This window comes from Taurulus bubalis (genome assembly GCF_910589615.1).
Source record: "Taurulus bubalis genome assembly, chromosome: 9".
Taxonomy (NCBI): Eukaryota; Metazoa; Chordata; class Actinopteri; order Perciformes; family Cottidae; genus Taurulus; species Taurulus bubalis.
The window spans coordinates 21,194,944-21,211,430 of NC_136597.1; the positions used below are offsets into that span (position 1 = coordinate 21,194,944).

Here is a 16,487-nt window from a genome sequence, read left to right on the forward strand (position 1 = left end):
AATGTTTAGCTTAATTTGTGCGAAAACAAGATTTACTTTACAATGAGTAATATTTGGTGTAGTAATGTGGAGATGCAAAACACATGAGTGAGGTAAACATTGTCCTACAAGTTTGCAGAAGGTCAACAGTCTTACATTTTAAAATACATTTTAAGGAGACTAAAAATCAAAAGAATATAGCGTTCTCTCATTAAAAAAGTTACAATAGAACAGGAACATCTTTCTGATTCACAATTTTAAAAACACCACAAACTAATTTAAGGTGATACTTTGAAAAAGCCCCTGAGGAGTCAAATACAGATACTGAGCGTACAAAGAATGAGATTGTAAGTCAGTTTTTGACCTTGGAAGCAGACCTTGGATGGTTTCAAGGTCAATAATTAAACTATTACTCTCAGTGTTTAAGCCAACATGGACTAAAAGGCCTTAAAGGGCTAAGACAAAGTGGGCAATTTGCCTCAAGTCACTTCCATGAGAAGTGGGCAGCTCCATCTGCTGGACCTTCCTCTGGCTTCCCTGTGATATGATCAACTACACAAAGGTTTCATTTCTTGCAGTGAAATAAAATGGTTTGATATATTATAGCCTACTGTAAGGTGTTTCTGTTATTATGTCCCACCCCATATACTTCTATATGACATTACATTTGAGTATGAATATGACTGACTTGTATTAGTATGTTTTTTTTATAGCAGATTTGTTTCTGCCATTTGTTAATAAGTAAATTAATCTATTACATTTGATTCGTAAATACAAAATCTTAACTGCATTTGGTGCCATTGTGTCCCAGCGGTAGCTTCTGGCGCACATTACGCACGCGGCTGGGTCTCCTCCTCCTCCAGGTGCGTGACGGTGACACACCTGGAGAGAGAGAGAGAGAGAGAGAGAGAGAGAGAGAGAGAGAGAGAGAGAGAGAGAGAGAGAGAGAGAGAGAGAGAGACTGGCACCAGTAAAACCACACCACTTCATGCCTGCCAGCTCCAAACCAAACCGCTCCACAGACATGTCTAGGCTTGGTCCAGATTGAGATGTGACATGGTCTGATTTACATCGCGCGCAATGAACGTCACACGGGGTCTGCTGACGGTCTTGAGTCTGGTGTGCCACACGGAGTCCAGATGCTCACCCACGTCCTATTACAAGAACTGCTGGATCCGACGCTTTCCCGGGATTTTCATCGACATCGAGGAGTCCCAGCGCAGAGGAGCGCAGCTCCTGAAGTTCTACCAGGAGGAGACCGCGCTGAAGTGCAGCCGCACCTGCTGCCTCACGAGGAACTGTGAGTCACGCAGATGAGCAACATGTCTCGTGGCTTTCTTTTGGAGTTGTTGGTTCATTTGCCTTCACTGATCTTATTTCCCTCTTACAGTTTCCTGTAATCTGGCCATATTTCACTATGACACCACTCAAGAGAACTGCTTCCACCTGCACTGCCCAACGCTGGAGAGCTGCATCCTCAGCCACAGAGGCAACGTTGTTCTGTATAATATCACAAAGGGTGAGTAATTCTGATGAGTCCTCCAAGTTACATTTATGTTGTCTGGGGTTATAGCTATATTCTGCCTGTCTGCATATACTACAGCCTGTGACATGCTCAAGAAAAGAGATTAGCACTGTGAGTTATGAGTATATTAAGGGTAGCTGTAATTTACTTTAAGTATTTCAATGTTCTGCCACATTATTCCCTGCTGCATTTCAGAGGGAAGTATTATACATTTCCCATTACACTTATTTGACTTTTTTGATTCATATTTGTCATACAAAACATGCGATATCACTGTAATAACCCAACTGTATAGTTAAAATTATCACTTGAACTACATCAAACAACTTGTGTACAGAAGCATCAGTAGTAATAATCAAATAATATATAATCGTACAGTACTCAAAAAGGATCTGAATACTTCCTCCTCCTCCTAATACTACTACTACAAGTACAAATCTTAGAACTTGTTATTTACATTTTTTAAAGCTAGTATGTTTATATGTGTCAGCAATAAGTGAAAAACCACCAACACAGGAGAGTCGTGACTCTAGCAGTCTTTGTTTCGTAGGCGTGGATCCCGACCTGTTGGTGTTTGGAAAATACTTCACCTCCACTGTGCGCGGCGTGTTACCCCTCCACTACAGCCGAGGCAACGCCTCAGAGCCGCTGCCCTCGGACAAACGCCAGTTTATTCACCCTCCTCCACTGCCTCTGACTTCAGCACCCATAGTTAAACCCCCCACCACAGCAAGCAGGGTGCACCCCAACGCCACGGCAACCACCACGGCCTCCACCACGGCCTCCACCACGGCCTCCACCACGCAACAGGGCACCAGACGGCCTTCAACCCTCCCCACAACTACAGCTCTCTTATCTTCCACTCCAGAGACTCTCCTCGCTTCCGGGAACCACGAACAAACAACCTTCACCACCTCGACCACCTCGACCACCTTCACCACTTCTCTTGCGCCCAGCTTCACTACGCCTCCTTCATCCGGCACAGCAGCCACCCTCAGCTCTGCCTCTTCCACCACAACTGCACATCCTTCCACTTCCCCGACCCATCATCATACCACCTCCTCCTCCTCCTCTCAGCTGGCCACCAGCCCTCCAACTCCCACAGCTCTTGTGGTCAGTGTAGAGAGCAGTGAGACGCACCCCAACGGCACCACGGACAGCTTGGGGAGGAACCACACTGCAGGCAGTGATGAAGGCCAAGGGGTCAGCGGAGAGGACGACCTCGAGGGTTTGGGAGCTGAATGGCACGTTGCCGCTCACACCTTGCTGGTCGCAGTGGCCATCTGCGTCACCGTGCTGCTGAGCTGCTGTTGCTCCGTTCTGCTGGTCGTGAGCTGGAGGGGCCAGAGGAAGAGGATGGGACGCTACCGAACATCGTGGAGAGGGAAAAAAGGCTCCATGCGTCTGATAAAATACGTGCTGGTCAGAGAAAACTCCTGAAAACCGGGGGACGACAGAAAAGATGGAACTGACTTTTCTCTTTTGTTTACAGCAATGTTTTAATGAGGGAATCCAGGGTGAAGAGACATTTAATTGACATAAATTAGAATTTGTAGTGTTATATTTTTGTTAAATAATTTTCGCATACTGGATTATTTAATAGCAGGGACATCACTTATATATATTTTTGCTTTATTCCAAGCAGATAGGGCTGGAAATATATTATATATAATATAATAACGTAATATATTGCATTGAGGTGACAATTCTGTCTCAGACTAGTTGATTTCTCCTTAATTTACCAAAAGTTAGCATTATATAATGCCTCATATGCATGGTTAGACGTACACTTTCCAAAAACGTTTTTACCCCATCTGTAGTGTCTTGTAAAATAACAATTTTACAATGAATATCTTTAATGGCCTTTGGGCCATTTTATGGCTTTATGCAAATGAGCAAATGTAATAGAAGACACTGCCTAATTTGCATATTTAAACATACAATTTCACAAATCTTAAAATACAAAAAATATTGTTTTTAATGTAATTAATAAACTGGGGAAGTGTAATTGGGATGTTTTACCCAATGCACCCGTAGTGTCCTCACTGAACAGGCTGAGTGAAGCGTAACGTTTTCTTGATGGGATTACCAAACACGTAGTTGCCATGATTTATGTTTCTATCGAGATGCAATGACTTTTGACAGAAGAGCCAGACTCAGTCAATGCGTTTGACCGCAGCAATTTGCCTCAAGAAAGACGATATGATGTCCGTTTGGCTGGCGTACATTTCTGATGTACTTGAATGAGTTTAAGCTGATGTTGATTCCAAACCTCAAGGACTTTGGCCAGTTGTCTATGCTGGTCTTAAGTGGGACTTAATGGGCACTTCTATAGAAAAACTGCTGCAATTGAACTGTGCAATGACGGACTACTTTCTGCCTTGTGGCCCTTCAGTGTTTAACCCTCCTTTAGTCAGAGCACATCTCCTCGGTGCATCAGGTTTCTTCTGCCCTGAAGGTACACGGACCACAGACCAAAGCTCCTTCAGAAGGGTGCGGTACCTTTCAACAACCTGCTGCTGAAAGCATCCTTTCACCTGACAGCGACGAGAGTGGGATGAGAGTTTAGACTCGGAACGGACTGAATGGGGCTTTCATTACATAAAAGCTTTCCCCATCATGCACACAAACTTTCCAACTTCAAAGACCGAACACTCGACTACAGCATACATTAGGCTTTTATTTTTGTATTAAAGACAGCATCATACAACCCTTGAGATTGTAATATCATGTATAATAGAATAGTCACGCCACACATATTTAACGTTTTTGTGGACCCTACTGCTCTTTGTTTCAATCTTCGTATAAATACATTTGTACATTAATCTGTATTACAGATTGAGCACTTTCTTCACAGCCTCCTTGTACTGCAGCATGGCGCTCTCGCTCTCGCCTTCATTCTTCAACCTTGTGACAGAGTCCTTATACTCCTGCACCTCTATTCTGCCGAGCAGCTGCTCTCGCACTTCCTCTCCTTCTCCTTCTCCTTCCCCGGCCGCCTTCATGCGTACGAGCGTATCCAAGATGTTCCTCTGGGACGGGCTGTCCTCCCAGCTGTACTCCTCCATGTCTGCCACGCTCTTCTCAGACTCCCAGGTCTCTGTTTTCTGAAGAAAAAGCAAAGCGGAACACAACTGTTAAACAACTAGATTGTCTGTAGCATTAATAATAATAATAATAATAATAATAATAATAATAATTTGAACTGTATGTGTGTATTATTGTGGCAAAGGTCTGTTTTGTTCTGCATGGTAAGAAAATGTTTCTTCTTTTTTTATGGATCTGGCTCAGGCTCTAGTTTGGAACACATTATGGCAACATATGTAAAATATGGTCACCCCTTCTTTGATGCTCCTCTCACAGAGATAGTATTTCTCCATATGTAGTGCTCCCTCCGCTGCCCGTCATCACATTCCCTCCAGAACAAAGCGCCCCATTGTGCAGCGGTTTAAAGCAGGGGCAGCGACCGAGCCCTCAGCTCTGCTGCTCTCCAGGTGTTTGAGGATAATGACCATCATTACCGCTATACATATCTGATCCGCATAACGTCCCGTCTGGAACAAGTCCAGGCCCTAGTGAGTGAGGAGCACTAGCTACTAGAAACAGATCAGTAGCTTCCTTTTGAAGTAATGAAGGCCTACTGAACAAATAAACATTTGTTTTAAGATAAAAAAAAAAAAAAAAAAGACTTGAGATATTTGATTTTCTAAGTTTAGTCACACTAAATAAAAGTCTACCGCACAGTTTAAATTACCGGCAACGATCCAACCTTCTCCCTGCTGTTGTAGGTTTAATACAGAATGCAAAAGAACACAGTGTTACACACCGTGTCTGTCCTTCTGCATCCATCACTAAGTAGTTTGGTCAACAGACAGAATAACTGATAACAAATGGCCCTCCATTCCCCCATTGAGTTCATGATGTCCCTGCAAAAATGATGTGTATATTTTCAGTTTGATGAAAGGACAGGTGTCGGACATGAAGGCACAAACGCAGATGGAGTGCCTCTGGTGGTAAAGCTCCCTCCATGTCGGAGGCAGCTTTGAGCAGTCAGCCCCAGCGCTGTTAGCACAAACAGGAATTAGCAGGGACGGTCCGTCTCCCCAAGTGCGGAGATAGAAATCACCTCAGTGGCTGCTAACAATCGGCCTCTTTGTGGGCTTGCATTACAACCTGATCGCTACGCCACTCTCACAGCTTCCACAAGCCTGCTGGACAAGCACTGTGCTTTCCATTGTGTGTCCAAAAGGGCAGCGGACAGTGTTCTGCGCACTGACTCGAACACCTACTCCAACTGAGAGATTTCTGTTTGTTTTTTTTTTAAACGTGGCTAAGCCATGAAAAGCTCCTAATGGCAAAAGGGTTGCACAAAAAGGGGAGTCGTTTTCTTTTTCCGTGGCTGGCTGCAAATTCATGCGAACAGAGCCCGGGCTAATGACCCGGTGGCAGACTTCTCTGATGTGGCGTGGCTGGCTTAATGTGAATAAACAGTATCGGGGTCAACACCTGATCGGATAGTCTGTTATCCCCCAATCTGTGGAGAAATGTCAACTGGACAATGCCGCTGTTTGCCATCCTTCTGCCCATTCAAGTATGATACCTCGCTAATGGGCTGAGCATCTCAGATGGCAGAGCAAGGTGGACAGGAATTCCCCTGGTAAAAGCTACTGAGCTATGCAGCCAGCTGGATGTAAATGTCACCAAAAAAAACTGACATGTTAATCACGAAAATAAAAATAAAGCTATAAACTTAATACAAACATTTGGTCATAAATATATTAATAAAAAAAATAATGAAACCACTTAACACAAAAGTAGTCTTCCTGCTCAGTATGCCAGTTTTTCAAAATCATAATTATTTTTACTTAATTCATCGAACATAAACCTTTAGTTTAATAACTTTGCTAAAACATTAGCTTTACACATAAATATGCTCCAACAAATGTTTAATTTTTTTCCAAAACCAATTCTGATATCTAAACTTGTGGATCACTCCGATACCAATGCGTAAAAAAAAGAAAAGAAAGCTGGTTACTGCTAACCCTGTAAGGATGCGATATGATTGCTACAGAGAATGAATGCCATAAAACTTTAAAATTATTTTGTTTCTTTGCTATTATTTAGATTGTTCTGTGTAAAATGCAGCAAATTGCTGACACTTTGCCTGCTCTGATGTAACATTCTTGACTAAGACCAGCCTGATCGGTACTTTGCATGTGCAACTCTTCATCGTATTTTCTGGAGCCAATGAAGGAAGGAGCCATCTTGTTCTCATCTCTGTTGAGTTAAACCGGCTCAGTACCGATCCAGCAGGATGGGCGGATCGGGTGGCGAGTGACACGAGTTGTTGTTCTTAGTTTGCTGTGTAAATTAACTGATAAATTATATGAAAACCTAATATTTGATCGGTGCATCGACTTGAATTGCCCTGAATCTACATATAATACATCAACAGAGGGCCCTGCAGTTAATGCAGGCACTGTGATACTTAGAAAAAAGATATATATATATATATATATATATATATATATATATATATATATATATATATATATATATATATATATATATATATGCTGCAGCCAATTAGATTGGGTATCATTCATCTGATCTCAAACAAACCTCTCAAAAGGGTGAACACACTGATGTGACAGAAGGCCTTTGGTACAAGTAAAGCAAGTGAGCAACCAGCCTTTTAAATGAATGGATAATTGCTGAAAGAGGATATAAGGTCAGTCAACAAGAAGGGAGACTGAGTGGAAAGACAAGAAGGGACAGAGAAAAGGTACCGGTGTCACCTTTGAGCCCTGGTAGAGTTTGTTGTTGTTGTCTTTAAATGGCACGGCTCAAATAGACTGAACTAAATTGGTATTCTGTGAATACTCCATTTTCCCTATCCGGTCACTGGGACTGATGTATCTGCCTGCTCCTCTTCAGTCGAGACAGAAATGGGTTCAGCAGTGTAGAGAGAGAGAAGAAGAAAAAAAACTCACCCAAGACTCGTGGTACAGGACAGTCAGCAGGTACATGGCGTAGTCCTGATTCTGCTGTCTCAATGGGCAGCTGGTAGAGGAAGGCAAGAAAAAGATAAAAGGTGAAGAGATTTAGTGCATTTGTTTATTTTTTCTGACTGAATTATTCGGCATATTGAAGCCTAAGGAAGGACTGCTTACCTGTCAGCTTTGACGGTGAGTACGTCAGTATCTTTGCAGTATCTATTCCCGACAAGTTTCAGCATTTTCTTGCTTGCATGGTCATCCAGATTCAAACTGGACAACTTGACCTGCGATGGCAATGACATGTTTAGATTACCACGAGAGACATAGTTCAGGTACTTGTTTTTCCACAATGTAAAGAGAAATACTCATACAGAGATAAGAGCAGATGAGATTTCATCATGTACTGTATCTCTCTTCAGATACAATAAAACCACAACCCACAATAGAAACAGTGTTGTTGTTTTTTTCTATACAGACCTTTGACTGATTAAAATACAACACTTTTCATAAATAAAATGACTGTATATGTGCCGGCACTCAGCGAAACCTCTAAGCCCCTAAGCACAATGGATGGATGGAAAAAAAACAGATTACTCCATTAATACTCTGTTTTTTTCCATGAGATTTGACTTTTGCAATTTGTACACTGCACCAAAAAGAAATGTATAGGCAATACAAAGTAAACCTCGGCTGGTGATTCAATTGGTTTAGCACTTTGAAAACCAACCTATTTTTTTGCATAATTTTCTCATGTACCAAACCATATATTTCACGTGTATAAAACATCCAAATACAGCAGTTTTGGGCTTTTTTTTATAAAACAAGCTATGATTTACAGTTTTTATATAACAATTGGTTTTGAATTGGTTAGTCTGGAACCTCTGGTCTGGATAAAACTCTGCCACAGATTTTGTTTCCAGGATTTTCTTCCCCCGCTGCTTTCATCCCGTCTAAATTAACGTCAAAATGACTAAAAGGCAACCCTACTACACACATTCGTCATTCAAAAAGATTAAATGCATTTTTGTTGAACTGAAACTGTGTGAGATTTGCCCTCTAATCTATTTTTCTGCCTAATCCACCTGGATTAATGTCTGAATAATTCCCACCGTCCTGATGTAATCTAAGGCAAAGTGTCAGTGGAGCAGATGGCTGGTGATTAATGGTAAAAATGATTTTCACCTGGAATAAAATTACAGATTTGTCAAAGGCAGTTGAAATTCCACAGTTTATAAAACAGGACTTAATTTGGTGAGTTTCTAGAGCGCAGAAGTCTGCTCGGTTATCTTGTGTCAGCATGTGGCCTCGTCCAAGGGAAGATGTTGGCAGACCACTATTATTGTTAACATGTGGGGAAACAACTAAAGCAGTTAAGAATGAAATGGAACAGTTTTCGACAGCTTTCTTTGACATTGTGAAGTCAGATGAGGAAACTTTTCAGCCACCAAGAAAACGGTATTGCTCAGTTCTATCAAGCTGTGGAACTGTAAAACAACGATGCCGACACCTTCACACAGAAGTAATGCGATTGTTGAAATATTAGCAACACCATTTTTTTTTAATGACCCGTATGGAAAATCTCTGAATATAATTGACATTTGCTTAATCTGTTAAACCAATTTAATATTGTATTTGATAATGTATTGCATCTTCTTTTTCCATGGGTTGTTGTTACTTGTTTACATGTATGGTTCCAGTCTGTAGGGAGGATTTCACATGGCTGGATTAGTGGAACGGGGAGGGGATTAAGAGGAATATCAAAATGTCCCAACAAATACAGTATGTCAATTAAGAGATGTTTAGTTACTATTCACTGTGAAAGTAATATGTTGTCAAATACACATTTCCAAAGAATTTAAACAAACAAGAACAACAACTTTCTTACTGCTTAAGTAAGAAAGTAAGTGATTCTATAGGGCCTGTAATCTCTGTTGACTCGATGGCATAACTTCTTAGGTTTGAGGTCACTGGACAAAGAAGATCTCTAGATAAGTCACAGGGACATGATGGCAGCTGGTGATTATGCATCCCTGTAAATCTCTAATCTCATTTCGGATCAGCGTTCTCTCCACAAGTCCTTCTATACGTTGATGAAGCCCAGTTGAAGTTGAAGAAACTGCTCAGACTAAAGAGAGTGGGAAGAGCGGGGGAACTCACATTGAGATGAACAACACGGGCTGAAGGGTTTCGGACAGAGGTGCCGGCAGACATATAGTCTGTGCTTGTTACTTTGATGGGGAAGTGCTCGTCACATCTGGCGTCAGTGTCCAAGGCAGAGGGCCACTCGGTACAGAAGGCTGAAAGCAGGAAAATATATTTTACATACACAAAATAAGCCGCACCGAGAAATAGCCTTAAAAAGTAAAGCAGGTTTCAGAGCTTCACAATGTTTTAAAATGAAAAACATGAATTACGTTTAAGAGCTTCACAGTGTTTCTTGATGGCCGCCGGTGTCAAATGCAGAAAATTTGGTATCTGAAAGAGATTATGAGCGAGAGATTATGTGAATGTAAAAAATGCAACTGTTTATGTAACAAGTATATGAAAATGTCCTGCAGTCTAAATATGTACATCAAAGTAAGTGTAAAGCAAAACTCTCACGTAACATTTTCATGACTATATGCAAACATTTTATGCTATATTTCAGAATACATTGGTTGGGGGCATGTTAATGATTTAATAAATATAATTCTATAGCATATTCTATATTGACATTAAAAACACTTCTCATTATCCAAAACGGTTGGTTTGCGTTGAAAGTAACAACATCTATGAGTTATGATTAATACGTTTTTTTTTAAATAATTAAAGATCAAACATAACAAAGGGATGCACAGCAGTTGACCCTCTCGTGGCTGAGCTAAATAATGAAATCAATATCGTTAGGCTGCGCGGCCGAGTTCCAGCTGTGGCGGGTGAAAGTAGTGGATCTGCAAGTGGCTCGAGTCCAGATAGAGCAGCTGGTGTCTGGACACAGCAGCTCAGTAATCCGGGCACAGAGACAAAGCCACGGGGCAGAGCGGAAACTGCTCCATCAGTAATGCAAGAAGATCGTCTGCCGACAATTAACTTGACTCCTCATAATGAAGACTAGGAGGTGACTGCTGAACTATAGAGATCGGATGCATACAGACCACCGTATGTGGTCAAATTTTGTCTGCAGGGGATTTTAATCCTTTGAACCATGTGGGAACAGCCCTACAGTTCAATGCAGTGCCCAACTCCGAACACAAATGTATCCAGTGGGTCCATATAAGCAATAAGGTCTGACCTTAATCAGCTCCAAGTTGCCCTTCTTCTCTGGAGGAACGCCTCCCTTCACGGGGTAGCCCATCCTCACAGGCAGGGGGACGGCGTTCGGCCTGAAGGGGGTTGCTGTTGGATAAACTGCAGTCCAGTCCTGATCCACCGGCATCTTTTCTGTCCTGGGCTCCCCTACCTGCAGAAAAAAAAATTGGATGACAAAAGGAAGGTTTTTTTTTGTTTAGTCATAAAATGTCTTATTGAACATCTCGTCTCATTTGAAATATGTGCATCCTGATATATTCAACCGTGGACAGAACATTTGCACACTTACAGGTCTCCTGGGTCTTCTTACGAATCCTCGACCGCCGCGATCGGGAAAGCCTAAAATTCACAATGTTGCAAGTTCAGCACTTCTTTAAATGTGAAAAAAAAACACATTTAATGTCATGCTGCAAACATTTATCTGCAGATACACTCACACTAATCTCACTTCTAAAGTGCAATTTGTGAATTGATTTATTAAGTTTATTTTATTTGTGGTTATTTGTATTTTCTGCCACACACCTACATAGATACCATTAATGTTTGGTGTATGCAATAGGTGTAATTCCCACTATATGCTGCATGCTACACAGTAGAAATCCATTATATTTATTAGCATGTTTTTTGTTGAACTGTGTATCGTAAATAAGAGCTGAACATTAGTTAAGTTGTCATATTTATCAATGTACAGAACAATGACCCTTTAGGTAAGTTCATGGTGCTAGCTTTTTAATTGTGAGTATTTGCTGCCTTTTGTGGATTCAGGCAAAACAAGCAGTTTCATGACATCACCTTGGGCTTCAGGAAATTGTGATGGCTTGATTAAAAAAGATCATTTATCAGCAGATTAACTGTTAATTGCTATATTATCTAGTTCTTTATCCCTCATCTGTCATTACACTTATTTTGCTTTTTTCTATTCTATTTGAGTTCTACTGTGGGTAGATTAAGATGGGAAGAGAGAAAATGTCATCCAGTAAGTGACACTGAACCAATAAAATAGACGTAGGGACCCTCACAAGAACCCCAGTTTTAAAATAAACGGGTTACACAGCGACTCATCAGTCGAGTTTAGATATTCTTGACTAGAAAAGTGCATCACTGTTGAAGGACAGGAGACAGGAGGTCCCTCGACATGGCCTTGGTGACTGCAATTCAAGCTGTTGTGCTAGCGTGAAGCACAAATGAGTGTGAGCTATGTCCGCAGCTACACAGAAACTCACCTTTTTTTCCAGCAGAAGAATTTATAGACAAATCCGTCGCGTATGTGACTCTGCTTGCTGGTCTCTGAAGACCAAGACCAGCAGCATTTATTCGACCTAGGGACAGAAATGCCTTGCGTGTGTGTGAAGCCATGTTTTCCCAATGACTACGGAAACCATCGAGGGATAAACTATGCGAATTGCAAAACGTTTGACTTGTGAGTATTTAGTGCCCCCTACCGGCTAACACGGGCGTGGAAGCACAGCTCGTGATGTATGATGGGACTTCATCCGGGGTTTAATACTTTAACATCAAAGAACCACAAAACATTATCATGGGCAGAATTAAATGCAACAGTCCTTCTCCATTCTTATTTACGCAAGTGGATTATCTCTAAGCGCGCGACCATGCACGTGTGACCGGCGGCTGTCACTCCGCAGCTGCTGCTGCTTTCTGACACATGTGGTGCGTTCAAATGCTGCTGTAAAATCACAACTCCGCGGTTTGCAAGTGCCACAAAACGCAGACTATGTAACAATTATTCGTAATGTCAAAACACGGCCACGCAAACGTGGGAGTGAGGCATGACATAAGTTATTGTTTTCGGTTCAAACCAGGTTGGATATACTTAAAATGTGTAATTTAAACTGGAGTGAATAAGCACTCAAGGGTTAACTCACGTTTGAGGAAGTGTCAGAGATGGACAACGTGTGTATTACATATTTATAGTTAGAAATGCAAGGCATTAACTGGATCTAGCATAAATGGAGCCTGCACGTGGGGTAAGTTAGCAAAAAAGCTTCTACTTTTTGGTTTTGGAGTAGTCCACCCTGTACAAAACAAGCTTACTTTATATGAGGATATACTTCATTTGTGTTGTTTATTTTACTTAGTCCTACTTTTAAGACGACTGTAGCATGTTTTTTGCTATTCTGGTAAAATGTTACTAACTTACTAGTTATTATTTTTATTATTATTAGTTAGGTATGGCTAGTCAGGTATGAACTCACTTTCATCTTCACAACAATGCTAACATGCAAATGGTTACACAAATAGTTGTGTTGAGTCCTCTGTTATAGTTTACTGTATCAATGACTGCATGCAAACTTTATTCAGGATCATACACTACGAGGGTTTTTACTTATGGATGGACAGCACAAGCGATTTGAAGGCATCATTTTGGGCACTGGGGATTCATCATGGGCATTTTTCAATAATAATGTTATCAAATATTTTTTTATTATTATTTAGAATTCAATATTAGCTGCTACACTACTACTATTAATAATAATAATATAACACAATCTGACACAAATTCACACTCTGGATTCATACTTTGGCAGCTGTGGCTGCACAAATAATACTCTCATAGTTAAATAAATTATACAGTGTACAATATTATTATTATTATTTTTCTTAATGATAATAATGCATTTAATTTATATAGCGCTTTTCTTGGTACTCAAAGTCACTTTACACAACATTACAACGTCCTAAAAATTATGTAATAAAACAAGTATAATATAATATAAAACAGATACAAAATAAATAAATAAAAACAATAAGAGCACACATATCTTCACATATGTTCTACAGATTTGCACGTTGTCTACTTGGTAGTAATAGAAGATTGACAGGGTACCACTTTGTTGGTCGCTGATGTTACGATTACCAACTTTCTTCTAACCCTTGAACGCAGCGTTTGTGCAGGCACAGGCTGCGATGCACTTCAAAGAGACGAGTCCTGCAGGCAGCAGCCGATAAAAGACTTGTTCTTTCAGTGTATTTTCGATGTTATGGTTTTATTTTTTAGCGCCGAAGACGATTTCTAACTTGTTAAATTTTGGGGGGTGTTACGACTGTATTTTATTTGTTTAAAAAAAACAACAATAAATGCGAACTTGTTGCCTGGCTTCTGGGCTATTTTCTCATTATTTACCACCGATTACAACTTGAGGTGTGTTTTCTGGAGTCAAAGGTAAGATGTGACGTGCTAGTCTGACATACTGTTTAACTTGTTCATCCTAATTCTTAAAAGGGCTCAGATACAAACACCAGCGTGTAACATTATTGCTGCAAATATTGACATAACATGTTCTTGATTATGCAGCATCATTTAACAGACCACAGCCTGCTCTTTATCTGACTGCTTTCAGGAGGGTAGTTAAAACAGGTGAAAGGGGAAAAAAAAAGCTAAATGTTCCTTATTTCACATGCTGTCATTTCATTTTGCTTTAGCTGTCATCATGACGGGGTCGGTTCAGTTTAACGGAAAGTCAAACAATACTCTTGTAACTGTAGAGTCCCACAGCCGCCTGTGCGTGTCTGACGGTCCATTGTGTGTCTCACGACTGTGCAGCTTTAAAGTCAGAAACTCTATCTACAGGGAGACAGCAGCACATGTGGCTCCTGTCATCAGCTCATCCATGGCCGAGGACAGACATGGTCGGTGGTGGCTGCCTCCAATTGGCCCTCCTCACTTGTCTCATGATGCTTTTTTTTCTTTTTTCTTTTTCCGAAACCTTTTAGGCAGCATCCGGCCATCTATCACACGACCTGGTGTCGGTGTCTTTCCAGAGAAGACACCGAACCACCTACTTTGCTTTGATACCCTAATTAGTGTTACGTATGCCAGAAAGGAGCCAAATTGCTTTGACTTGATGGAAAGTGTTTTTGTCAAGTTGACACACTGTCTGGACTTAGTTACATTCGCATAGATAAGGAATATATATAAATATATATATATATATATATATATATATATATGTATATATATATATATATATATATACATATATATATATATATATATATATATATATATATATTACACACAATACTTAGGATGTGTTCCTGATATGCAGCTCCCTTTGCACACATGCTTTTCTGTATCTTCTGTACATCTCCTGTTGATGTTGATGTAGATTTAAGTAGTGTGTTGGCTAATAATGAACTTGCATACATGTCCAAAGGCACATCATAGTAGCATGCAGTGTTTAGTGTCACTATCCACTTGAATTGGCATTCTTGAATAATGTGTGTCTTGAGCTGACTGTGACGGTTGCCAGGAAAACTGTGAAAAATACGAGAGAAGAGCTGCAAAACAAACATTCACGTGGCTGTAATTGTAATTGTACGTTGTTTAAGCCCCTGCAATGTGACATGTTCCGTGTATAACTGTTACATTTTGTTGTAGTCTAGTCAAGCTGGATTATTTTTTTGTTTTCTAAATGTTAGCAGAGTGCTTGTTGTACATTTGTTTTACCTTACCAGATGGGAAACGCTTCCGGTCTTGACATCCGTCAGGGACAACGCGACAGCTTTTACAGTAGTAAATCCTCACAGAGGAAATGGACTTGTGCGCTGACCTGTCTCTGTCACGTTAATGTGTATGATTTATATCTCACAGGTTAAAAGCAAAACCGTAATAGTATCACAATTTTCAAATGTTCGTAGAAATGTGGCTATGATTTCTTACTCGCAGATGGCATCTGTGCCACTGGACCGTTATACAATGAAAAGCTCTAATCACAACAGGTCATCTCTTATGCGGCTCATATGACGCCATATGGAATGTCATATGTTACAGGAGAAGATGTTTGTATTGTAGCTTTAAAACGTTAAACTCTGAATTATTTTGGAAATACAGTGTGCTGTGTTACCAATCTTTGACCCTGGTAAAATATATAACTGTAGTAATGTCAGTTCAGTAAACTGAGCGTCAATCAAACTTCAGGGTTCATGTCTTGCATTTTTCATGACCGAATGAACCATGGAGGGCGAGGCTTACTTTCAGCCATACTATCTCCATGACACATGTCCCCTCTTTCACTGCAGGTATGGACACGCATGCAGTGCAGCAGAGAGAGCTCCTGTCTGCAGCGGGCAGCTAGCCATGCCTCGCTAGGCGTCTCATCCTACTGGACTCGTCCCTTTTCGACCTGACTCTCGGTGACCTCCAGGACCTCCGTGGCCCGTCTCTGAACCGGACCATGGTGGAAAGACGTGCGCAGTCCTTTCACATGACGTGCCACGTGCAACGCGACTATGGCAGCAGGATGGGGAGCTCCTTCATAAGTTGCAGACCCAACGGGTATGCCGGCACGAGCCTCGACCTCGGCGAGGACCGGAAGATGGACGCTGACCCTGCGGCCTCCACCGGCTCTACAACTACTAGTTGCACCCTCCGGGCTCCTGCACCTGACAGAATCTGCTACTCTCCTGTTTCACTGGAACTGGACCCCACAGAGGTGAATAATGGATCAGGTATTCCTTACTGTCCGCCTGCGGACACAGAGGTCCCGGCGTTTCAGCCCTCCATCACCTCTGGCCCTCTACCTCTGCCTCGTTCGAGCTGGATGCATCATCACCAAAAGGATTTCCAGAAACCTTTCATCAAGACTAGCATGCAGGGGGATGTGTACAACTTCCTGGAGAGACCTGCTGGAGTGAGATGCTTCCTCTACCACTTCCTCGTGTGAGTAACTGTCTGG

General features: G+C 41.3%; 3 protein-coding genes across 3 annotated transcripts in view; 2 read left to right on the top strand and 1 right to left on the bottom strand.

Moving 5' to 3' along the window:
• Window positions 1-1,059: 1,059 nt before the first annotated feature.
• Window positions 1,060-2,944, top strand: mansc4 (MANSC domain containing 4; the record flags this gene model as incomplete). Its single annotated transcript, XM_079223378.1, has 3 exons — window positions 1,060-1,279; window positions 1,370-1,498; window positions 2,055-2,944. 3 exons carry the CDS (start codon window positions 1,060-1,062, stop codon window positions 2,942-2,944), a joined length of 1,239 nt encoding a protein of 412 aa, XP_079079504.1.
• A 1,227-nt stretch (window positions 2,945-4,171) lies between these two features.
• mrps35 (mitochondrial ribosomal protein S35) lies at window positions 4,172-12,148 on the bottom strand. Its single transcript, XM_079223920.1, has 8 exons — window positions 12,015-12,148; window positions 11,081-11,130; window positions 10,775-10,942; window positions 9,918-9,978; window positions 9,661-9,800; window positions 7,678-7,787; window positions 7,498-7,567; window positions 4,172-4,611 (listed from the first exon to the last, which is right to left on the bottom strand). The coding sequence occupies exons 1-8, from the start codon at window positions 12,145-12,147 to the stop codon at window positions 4,336-4,338; spliced, it is 1,008 nt and encodes a 335-aa protein (XP_079080046.1). The 5' UTR covers window position 12,148; the 3' UTR covers window positions 4,172-4,335.
• A 3,838-nt stretch (window positions 12,149-15,986) lies between these two features.
• kcnq1.2 (potassium voltage-gated channel, KQT-like subfamily, member 1.2) overlaps window positions 15,987-16,487 on the top strand; it is a gene marked incomplete at its 5' end in the record, with an annotated part of 150,228 nt that continues 149,727 nt past the window's right edge. Inside the window, one exon of the mRNA XM_079223149.1 lies at window positions 15,987-16,471. Within this exon, the coding sequence (XP_079079275.1) occupies window positions 15,987-16,471 (485 nt within the window). The remainder of the gene's footprint in view (window positions 16,472-16,487) is intronic.

What these genes read in the sequence shown, in the direction of transcription:
- mrps35 (XM_079223920.1), bottom strand. Translation starts at nt 12,147, where the DNA reads ATGGCTTCACACACACGCAAGGCATTTCTGTCCCTAGGTCGAATAAAT. An exon ending in TAAGAAGACCCAGGAGACCT is followed by an intron (nt 10,943 to 11,080) that starts GTAAGTGTGCAA and finishes TTTTTTCTGCAG; the next exon opens with GTAGGGGAGCCCAGGACAGA. An exon ending in CCCGTGTTGTTCATCTCAAT is followed by an intron (nt 7,788 to 9,660) that starts GTGAGTTCCCCC and finishes TTGCCATCGCAG; the next exon opens with GTCAAGTTGTCCAGTTTGAA.